Source organism: Juglans microcarpa x Juglans regia, chromosome 6D (assembly GCF_004785595.1).
Source record: "Juglans microcarpa x Juglans regia isolate MS1-56 chromosome 6D, Jm3101_v1.0, whole genome shotgun sequence".
Taxonomy (NCBI): Eukaryota; Viridiplantae; Streptophyta; class Magnoliopsida; order Fagales; family Juglandaceae; genus Juglans; species Juglans microcarpa x Juglans regia.
The window spans coordinates 28,789,797-28,800,405 of NC_054604.1; the positions used below are offsets into that span (position 1 = coordinate 28,789,797).

The window sequence follows — 10,609 nt, forward strand, 5'->3', positions numbered from 1 at the left end:
CTCTTAGCTGTTTCTTCTTTCTTCTCTGTTCTGTTCTGTTCTTTTTTTTTTCTTTTTTTCTTTTTTCTATTTATAGGCAAGGTTAGCATTTTATAGATAAATTAAAGGATTACAAGACACAAGTTTTAGTGGGGTGGAAGTCCTCTACAATCATGTCAAAACAAACAGATATATCACGTAAAAAAGAAAAAGAGGGATTTAGAGTCAATTAATTGGCTCTCACCCATGTCTCACTTGGAGATGTCGCTTCAAGTGGTTTTTATATAGTCAGATAAAACAAATTATATTATTGTGACTAAAAGCTGCAGTAAAGGGAGGTGTGATACTGTGATGCTTCTTGTTGGTTTGGACTGGCTGGAAGAAATTGTCATACCCATTTCACTTGATCTGGAAAGCGAAAACATAAGATAGTAGCATGAAACAAAGTCGAGTCGCTGGTGGAGGACTAACACAAGTTGTGACACGATGCGTGCAAGTCATGTGTTGTCGTAGGAGTGAAACAGAGGGTTAGATTTGGAGGGTCCAAAGCCTTTTATGTTAGGGAGGCCACGTGTGTCATCAGGAGCAGCTCCAGGATGTGGTGGCGCGTGGTTGTTGCGCACCACATAAGCCGCTCATGCGACGAATGCGTCGAGCAAAAGAGCAGAATCCTTTTTCGAACTTGAAGATTGACGACTGAAGATACAGAAAAGTGGCGCGTGTTGGTTGGAGAACACCGAAAGACAGGAGATCGACTCGTTTGGACGCTGTGGAGAAAAAGTAGAAAATGGAAAAAATTGACAAAACATGAAATGGGAGAAAGCTGCTACGGCTGGCTACGGCACTTCAGCCCCCCTTATCTTAGTGAATGGGCTGGAATTGCAGAGAACGAGTGAAGGGTATTTGTTGCCTGAGGTAGAGATAGAGGGTATTTGTTGCCTGGGGTGAGGATTTCTTGCCTGAAAAGAAGCTTTTTTTTATTTTTCTCTATTCAGAACATGAGATTAACTTGTTTTAAAATGTTGAACTAAATTGAGATAATAAAATATTATTAGAATATTATTTTTTAATATTATTATTATTTTAAAATTTAAAAAAATTAAATAATTTATTATATTTTATATTAAAATTTAAAAAAATTATAATAATAAATTTAGTTTCTAAACGAAGTTATATATTTTATTGGAGCGTTTATTAGATCCCTCATTTCATACTCTATTTTCTTTAATTATTATATTTCCTGTAGCCATGGAAGCGTTGTGACAGAGATATTTTCTCATTGATTAGGCAGGTCCATAAGAAACGATATGCACGCGCCCATTGGCACCCCTATTTTGTGTGCGTGGGAGAAGGCTTGGATGAAGCGGCTCAGCTTCCAATGGAAAGGCCATTCCTTTGGTTTGGTCGACGTGTGTGTAGTACCTGTCAAACGTATTCCTCAGTTCCTGTGCCCTCATGCCCTGTCCCATCTTTCTGTTCCATTTCTTGTCCCTTTCGTTCACATCATTCAAAATCATTTCGGCCAATTTATCATTTCATTTTAACAATCCAAAACCCACGTATTATTTAAGATACAAATCTTATGTAGTTTTATTTTTTTTATATTTTTTCTTTATAGTGAATAAATAATAAGTAAAATAATTTTTTTAGTTTAGAAAAAAAATTAAACATAACGTATGGTACAAGAATAATGAATAGAATAACTTATTATTTATATTGGTTTTGTCTAGATGTTGAATTCAATTCATCTTAATTTATTTTAATCTAATTATTAATTTGATCTATTATTTTTTTAATTTTTTTATAAAAGGTTAAACATATTTTAATCTATTTTATACATTTAAATATATATTTTAATTTATTTATATTTAAATACATCTTAATAAGATCCACAAAATTTTATTATTTATAGATCAATTCAGATCATTTGAGATTTTTTCAATATTCAAATACAGCCTTTTTTTTTTTTGAATAAAGCCTGATCTCATTAAAAGTCAAACTTATAACATCTCAGTAGCTACAATTGAATGAATGCACATCGGGCATTCTTTAATATCATATAGATTTACAGAGAAATTGAGAGCTGGTTTAGCTAGATAGTGTGCAGCCATATTAACTTCTCTGCACGCATGTGATCCTGTCCATTGATTGCAACTGTTCCATATTTGTCTTGCATCCTCAATCATCATTCCCCCTTTGCTCCAGTTGGATCCCTCCTTTTGTAGGATATCAATGACTTGTTTAGAATCCCCTTCCAATATTACCTGTTTCAAACCAATTTCCTTACAAAAAACTGCTGCTAAAAGGAGACGATGAGCCTTAGCATCAAATGGATTTTCTGAGATTACGCGTGATGCCTTGAGTGTACCTATAACCTGACCATTGTGATCTCTAGTGATTACTCCCATCCCCAATCTCCCTGTATGAACACTCAAAGCTGCATCCCAATTAGTTTTATAGATGCCTATTGCTAGTTTTTGCCACTTTAGTTCTTTTTGATTACTCGGTATTAGGTTGGTTTGGTGGGACTGGTTTGCCTCATGAAAAGAAACCACCTCAATTTTTACTGTTTGGGATATGCTAGTGGGATGCCCGAAGCCTTTACCATGTATAAATTCGTTCCTTTTGGTCCATATCCCCTTTAATGTTACAGCCACCTCTTCCAATTCATTTTGATCTAGTTGCTGCACTAGACACATCCATGTATTGAAGAACAAATAATTTTGGTATGACATCTTCTGGACTTTGATGCATCCATTACTCCACACATCCCTTGCAGTTGAGCATCCCCATAGGGCATGGCCTAATGTTTCAGGTTCTATTCTACATATTGGACAGAAGGGATCTGCAATGACTTTCCTCCTCTTCAAATTGGCACAAGTGGGAAGGGCTTCACTGCAGGCTCTCCAAACAAAGAATTTTACAGCAGGGGCAACCTTCATCTTCCATAGCCTTTTCCAAACATCTTTGTCGCTATGCTTTCTCGATGCTTCCCTCTCCATTCCTGACTCCACACTCCTCTGGTAGTGGTAACCACTTTTAACTGTGTACTGTCCATTGTTGGAGAATTACCATATCATTCTATCTTCTCTTCCTCCTAAGCTAATGAGAATGGATTTGATGGTTTCAATTTCCTGGGTTGAGAACATCTCCTGCATGAGGTCTTCATTCCATAATTTCAGGTTGGGGTCTATTATGTCACTCACTGAATTACACCATACATCATTGTCTCTCGGTGATGAGATCTGGAAGGAGGGTAGTAGTGTTGAAATCCACCTATCCCTCCAAATGTTGATGCTGGTACCATTTCCCACCCTCCATATTAAGCTTGTTTTTAACAACGATAGGCCTGCATGGATGCTTCTCCAAACATAAGAAGGTCTCGAACCCAATTTTGACTCCAACAGACCCACCTTAGAGAGATACTTCTGCTTGAAGACTCTTGTGACTAATGAGGATGGATCTTGTAGCATTCTCTGGATTTGCTTTGAAAGCATGGCTAGGTTGAAGCTATGAAAGTCCCTAAAACCAAGGCCCCCTAACTCCTTAGCCGAGCTTAGTTGTTCCCAAGTTATCCATTGGATCTTAGAGGTATCTTCATTATACCCCCATTAGAATTTTTTAAGAAGTTGATTCAGTCTCCTGGAGATGGAGGCTGGCAGGAGGAAAATTCCCATTGCATAAGTTGGGATAGCTTGGAGTACAGCTTTAAGAAGTATTTATTTACCTGCATTTGAGAGGTGCTTTGTCTTCCAATTTACAACTCGAGCCCATGTTCTATCTATTAGGGAATGAAAAGCTCCAATTTTTGTTCTCCCCACCATTGCAGGTAAAAGATAGAGACATGAAATATAATTAACATTACACATGACGTTATAATCATATGTATTAGATATTGAATTTTTCAATGTGTCCTATAGTTTTTAATTATTTGAAGTCGTGGGATTGATCAAACTAATCATTCTATCGAAACTGCATCTTAAAAAGTTGGAAATGTTAATATTGTAAGCCATTTAAAAATGAGAAATGATTTTTATAAATTTTAAAAAGATAAATTTTGCACGCAATTTCTTTGTAAAAGAAGTGGATTTTATTTTTAAAAAGTGTAAAAACATTTATTATTTTTTAGTGATATTTACTTTTTAATAATAATTTTGTTACGTACAACCGCCCATGTGAAACCTTGCGTAACCGGATGACGTAGTTTTGATAATTTGTGTTTTTAGAGAAAAAGAAAACCGAGAAGACATCTGACTAGAAGAAGGATTGAGATCTTTTTCCTTCGACTTGCAAGTATCTTCTGCAGACTTGACAAATTTTTTTGTCAGCTCATCAACCTCTTTCTCTAATTTATTCAGATCATCCTTGGGGGCATGTGAATATAATTACTTAACTATATCCATTGCCTTCTGGTGAGCCCTTCTTGTACTTTGCCTGGCATCTTCACAAGACTTGGTAATTACCTTACGTACAGCCTATACATGCTCTTTCGTCAATGATGGAATAATGGCAACAAAAAGCATTAAGGTTCTTGTTGTGGGAGGTATTGGATATTTTGAGATCCTCGGAGGAGGATCATGACGGCAAGTTTAGCCCGAGGCTACAAAACCTTTGTTCTTCAGCGGCCATAGTTGGGTCTTGACGCCGACAGTGGAGTAAGAATTGAAGAACAACCAAACAATTTTATTGAGTTTTATGAAGTACACAAAAACAGAGTTTCTAGTACTCTGTAAAACTCTCTCAATTTTTTTTTCTTCACTATTTGAGATCTATCTCTCTATATCTTTCGATGCATACACTCCTAGTCTATTTATAGGCAAAGCTTAAAAGTAAAAAATACAGCTGTAGTTTTCAAATCAAATTTGAATTCTTCTTTTGACCTTTGACATCTATGGACTATGGCGGTTCCCAGCTTGATTCATGGCTAAGTATAAAAAGCTGGAACATTGTGGATAATTCTGGAATCAATGATTAATTTCCAACAGGGTGTTCGTGGGTTCGTGGAGACCACGAAGACTGACTGTGGAGAAGACGAAGAATGGGCTGTGGCAGGCTGCGGCTTCGTGGGGCGATGACTTCGTGGAGAAGACGATGGGGCTTCAGATAAAGGAATTATTTTTTTGGTGGGAAATCAAATTGATGGAGGCAGAGTAGAAATGTTAAAAAAAAAATATCAAAAGAAGTGTCCGGTTACGCCGGGGTTCCCAACTCGGTTGTAAGTATAGTTTTTCTTACTCTTTAAAAGTTGTGCTATTGTGCCGTCCAAAAGTTAATGCAGGGTTTGATGCTAGTTGATTTTTTTTTTTTTAAATGTTAAGAAAAAAAAACACTATTGTACTGGTGAATAATTTTGTGAGTCATGCATCAAATTCTCAGTGACAATCAGCTTATACAGCTCTTGTTCACTCCCAAAATCACAATCAAATGGATTTCCCTGATTAAATTTGGAAAAAAATTGTAGAAAATAGATATCCAAGATCGATTAAAACATTTTCTCCAGAAAGTCATGTATCAAATTCTCTCCACAAAGGTAAATCTTAAAAAATTCATCCCAGTTGAGGAAAATCAAGATCTCTGTCCATTGTACAAAATTGAGGAAGAAAACTTGTCCCACTTGTTTTTCAATTGCCCTTTTTCAAGAATACTATTGAGATAAGCTAGATGGCCAATAAACATCTCAATTTTTGCAAATCTTCTCATTTATAACTGGGTTTCAGTCATCCTTAACCCCACAAGGAAGCTAGGAATACCCATGAAGACACCCATTCTTTTCAAATCTTCGATGTCCTTGCCATGAATAACATCTGGTTCCTCAGGAGCCAAATCACTCATGGTGCTCCTTGTCCCTCCATTAACTGGTTTGTAACAAAAGTCACACAAAAATTCAAGGAACACCTCACAGTATAGAGTACAAAATCTACCCAGTAGGAACCTGAGTGGCAATCCCCACTAGCAGGAATTTTCTCACTCTCATTCGATGTAGCTGTTAGATAAAATGGAAGCTCCATAACTACATTATACAGATATGACAAAGGCACTCCAATACAAATCCAAATGTAGGTGAAGCATCAGCGGCACTAATGGCAGTAAACGAGGGAGCAAAAATAGGTCTTAAGAGGATCATCATTGAAGGGGATTCGGTTCAAGCAATACTACCATTAACAATCCGCAAGCTGCAACAGACTGGGCAATATAGACAACCATTAGAGACATTCAACAACTGCTTAGCAACATCGATCAGTGGACTGCAAAAAAAAAAATTCATCGATCACAGAATTGATGTGCGCACAACTTGGCGCAATGAGAGTTTTTAACCAAGTGTATGGAAGCATACCTTTAAATTGGATTCCTCAATGTGTTTTAGATTTTCATAGTGGTAAAAATCCCCTATTATTGTATAATTAAAATGCTATAAACTCACAGGTTATGTTTTATGTTAATGAAACTTGCATAAAAAAAAAAAAAAAAAGAATAATTTTGTGAGTCGGTGTAATTATTTGGACATACAACCTTTCGTTATTTTTAATCAATTAATTACTATTAATCTCTATTTAGTATTTTTATTTATATAATGTGTGAACCATATATGTCATTTTTAATTAATTTTGAGAGCAATAAATTTACAAACTGATATAATTTTATAAAATTTATTAGATCTATTTTAAAATAAAAGTAACTTTATAATTTAACGTATTACATCAAGTCATATTAATTTATAAATTTACTTTTGTTAACCCTTTATACTAAAGTATTTTTCATTAATTTTTATCTAAATATATTTTATAATTCCAAAAAATATAAATTCACTATTTAGGATTTAAGGAAAAAAAAATTATAGAGAATCTGCCAATCTGGATAGTGGAGACCACTAACCTCTTCGGAAAGTAACCTTAATTCGTATCTCACTCTCAAACACAGCTCTGCGGATAGCTACATAGGCCGTGAAATTCCTTCAATGGCGATCGCATCTCCCTCTACGCCAAGTTTCTCGGCCTCCTTCTGCTGCGCTCGTTCTAAATCCTCTCCTTTTTCTCGCTTCTCCTCCGTTTCCTTTGCTCACCGGGTGATCCAACCCCACCCGCTAGCTCCTCGACTTGCCGTCTCTTCCCGGCTCAACTCGTCCAAGCCCTCCGGTCCCGGAGGCTCCGTTTCTCCTGACAACGGGGACCTCCACCAGTATGAGCTCTACCACAAGTTTTCCCCGCAGCGAAGGAGGCAAGGACCGCCAGTGTTTGTCACGCTCCCCGTGGATGCGGTTGGCCCCGCCGGGAAGTTACGAAGGCCCAAGGCCATGTCGCAGTCTTTTCGGGCGCTCGTGGCGGCCGGAGTTGAGGGCGTGGTCATGGAGGTATGGTGGGGCCTGGTGGAAAGGGAAGAACCTAGGGTTTACGATTGGCAAGGGTACTTTGAGCTCGTGGCGCTCGCTAGGCGGTCCGGTCTGAAGGTTCGGGCCGTCATGGCTTTTCATGAGTGCGGTACTGGCCCCGGCGATCCTTACTGGTCGGTCCCATCTCCCATTTCATTTTTGGTTGATTTTTATGCTTATATTTTAATTTAGTCTTTTCCAATTTTCAATCTGTGGCTTAATTTATTGCTGTTGAAGATAGTGATATTCTTTGTACGGATTAGGTTACGAAATTTTTGGCGGAATAGGATTTTTAATTTTCGCTGTATCGAGTTCTTAAATTCTAACCAGTTTTCAGTTAAATGATTCAAAATTTGCGGCCTCATTCGCATTACTTAGTGTGATATTAATGAATTAAAGACTCTTAAGCTTAAATCGATCACGGAGTTTACTTCAGATGTTGCTTCTAATAATAAACCTTGGCAGTCTACTTTAAAGCCGCAAGACAGAATGGCTTTGAAGCTTCAGGTCTCGTTTAGCTAGTTAGATTGCTTCCTCTGAAATGAATTCAGCGCCAGATTTTTTCTTATCCCCATACTTGCTTAGGGGTATGTGTCTATACATACATATATACAAATACACACACACACACACACATATAGTCATGCTACACAGAAGCCCCACACTCTGCACACCACTTAAAAAATATATGATTTTACTTTTTTATCCTAATATGAGGAGTGTGGGATTTATGTTTAGAATTTTTCATATATATATATATATATATATATATGTCATTCCAATATTCATTTGCTTGGAGATCAGGTCGCAAATTGAAGTATGCTTTTCATATTCTAAGAACCTTGTTCTGTTTGATCTTCTCCCCGTCCTTGTTGATGGCTGTAATGCAAGGAATGACTATATTGATATAGCCGTTACTTAAAACTGTAATAGCTAGAATGATGCCTTGAGATGTTAATGTATCAAATAGTGCAGGTAAGGACAACGGGGCACTGATTGCTTTGCATAACTGGAGAGTTGAGCCATTTTATGAATTTAGTAACCTAAAATGTGTTGCGTAGTGGTCAAGACAGGTGGTGCAATGCCATATCTTCTCGAAGTTCGTCATAAAACTCGAAGTTGTTTTTTGCCACTTGTTATGGGCATTGCATCAATGGAACTTGTTTGGTTGATCTCATTTGGTAATTGGACAGTTTCTGCATGTTCAGAATTTCATGCTCGAATTTATGCATTTTTTTTTTTCTCTTTTTGAGATCATTTATGTCATCAGTCTATCATTCTGAGAGGAGGTCTTCAAGTCCTTGTTGCACGAGCTATAGATATTTCGTTTGATAGTAGGTGTCAATATGATGATTCCTTGTTAGTCATTTTCCTGTTTTGTATTTTTTTCGCGGCTCTTATCTGGTGTTTGGTTGATATGATTTAAATTTTTGGCGGCGTCGTTCTTGATCTATTTCTTCAAATGCTGTTATCTATGGCCACTAACTCTGAAACATGTCCTTATATTAAAGGATTCCCCTTCCTCTATGGGTAGTTGAAGAGATTGACAAAGATCCCGATTTAGCATATTCTGACAGATTTGGAAGAAGAAACATGGAATATATATCCCTTGGTTGTGACATTCTTCCTGTTTTACGGGGCCGATCACCAATTCAGGCATATACAGATTTTATGAGGAACTTCAGAGAAACATTTAGACCATTTCTTGGGGTTATCATAACTGTAAGATGTTACCATGAAAGCTTGACATAGTCGTATAGGTCCCTTGAAACCAAAAAGGTGCTCAATATACTGACTATTCACTTGGCAGGGAATTCAAGTTGGGATGGGTCCTGCTGGTGAACTAAGATACCCTTCATGCCCTTCCCAGAAGCTACAATGGGCTTGGCGCTCACGTGAACTTGGAGAATTTCAGTGCTATGATAAGGTATCCAGAAAGTTCAGCTTTAATTACAAGCTTGTTCTTGAAACCTCTAGCTGTAACTTTAGCTATTAAAAAAATCTCTAGCTGTAACTGGAGAAGATTGGACACCCAGATTGTATGTTTAAGATTATATCATCAACTGTCGTATTGATTTGATTCATTTATTTTTTTTCCCAAATTGCTCTTGCCAGTATATGCTTGCATCTCTGAATGCTTGTGCACGAAAGATTGGGATGCGTGAATGGGGAAATGGGGGCCCAATAGGTGCAGGCAACCTAATGCAGAATCCTGAACACACTGAGTTTTTCAGAAGTGGTGATGGATCTTGGAACACGCCATATGGTAATTTTTTTCTTGAATGGTACTCAGGATTGCTGCTGCTGCATGGAGAGAGGATATGTAGAGAAGCTGAAACTATTTTCAGGGGTACTCAAGTTAATACATCAGCAAAAGTGGCTGGGATCCACTGGCATTATGGCACCCAATCCCATCCATCAGAGTTAACAGCTGGCTATTACAATACTTTAAACAGAGATGGATATCTACAAATTGCTCGCATGCTTGGTAGGTATGGATTTTCTATGTGTTGCACATGTTTTGAAATGCGAGATACAGAAGAAAAACAGATGAACCCAGACAGCAGCCCAGAAGGTTTTCTTAGACAGCTTCTCTTGGCAGCTAGGGTATGTGATATACCCCTAGAAGGTGAGAACTCTGCAGCTGGTTTGGATGATGATTCGTTTCAACAGGTGCTAAAGATGTCAAAGTTGTATTCGAATGGTCTAGAAAAGCCCTCCTTCTCATTTAACTTCATGAGGATGGACAAAAACATGTTCGAATATCAGAACTGGGTTCGTTTTACTCGTTTTGTGAGACAAATGTCTGATGCCAATATTTTTGGATCCAAGCTAGGTTCGGGAGGTGATATTAACCTGTCTTCCATGTTGGATGCTACGAAAGATGGACTGACTTTTGCATATTCTTAAACAAGATTCATCTCTTTGCACCATCAAGGCGAAAAAAGAAAAATACTTCTACCCCCATTTGATGTTAATTACTTATACATAATTTGATGAGCCTTGATCCAGTGGTGTGAAATGTGTAGTGATGCCTTATTTTTCAAATTATTTTTTTCCTAGTTTTTTACCCCTGAGAGCTATTTTAGTGTATCATGATACATTATTGCCTTCCCATATTTTTTAAAATGGTGGGCTTATTGTCAACTTATGCTTCTTTGTACTTGACTGTGGCATGAAGATGGTGACTTTTGTTGCTCTCAATAATGTCATGCTTTCACCACTTAAAACAAATGTTGCTAGTAAGGGAAAGCACTTATAGAA

General features: G+C 37.4%; 1 protein-coding gene across 1 annotated transcript; it reads left to right on the forward strand.

The window, feature by feature from the left end:
- The first annotated feature begins 6,818 nt into the window (after window positions 1-6,818).
- On the forward strand, window positions 6,819-10,609 carry LOC121234729 (beta-amylase 1, chloroplastic-like). The gene is made up of 4 exons (XM_041130805.1): window positions 6,819-7,479; window positions 8,857-9,067; window positions 9,156-9,272; window positions 9,461-10,609. The coding sequence occupies exons 1-4, from the start codon at window positions 6,935-6,937 to the stop codon at window positions 10,253-10,255; spliced, it is 1,668 nt and encodes a 555-aa protein (XP_040986739.1). The 5' UTR covers window positions 6,819-6,934; the 3' UTR covers window positions 10,256-10,609.

Excerpts from the sequence above, each read along its gene's own strand:
- LOC121234729 (XM_041130805.1), top strand. The coding sequence starts at position 6,935 with ATGGCGATCGCATCTCCCTCTACGCCAAGTTTCTCGGCCTCCTTCTGC. Across the intron at positions 7,480-8,856 it reads GGCCCCGGCGATCCTTACTG|GATTCCCCTTCCTCTATGGG; the intron begins GTCGGTCCCATC and ends CTTATATTAAAG. Across the intron at positions 9,068-9,155 it reads TTCTTGGGGTTATCATAACT|GGAATTCAAGTTGGGATGGG; the intron begins GTAAGATGTTAC and ends TTCACTTGGCAG.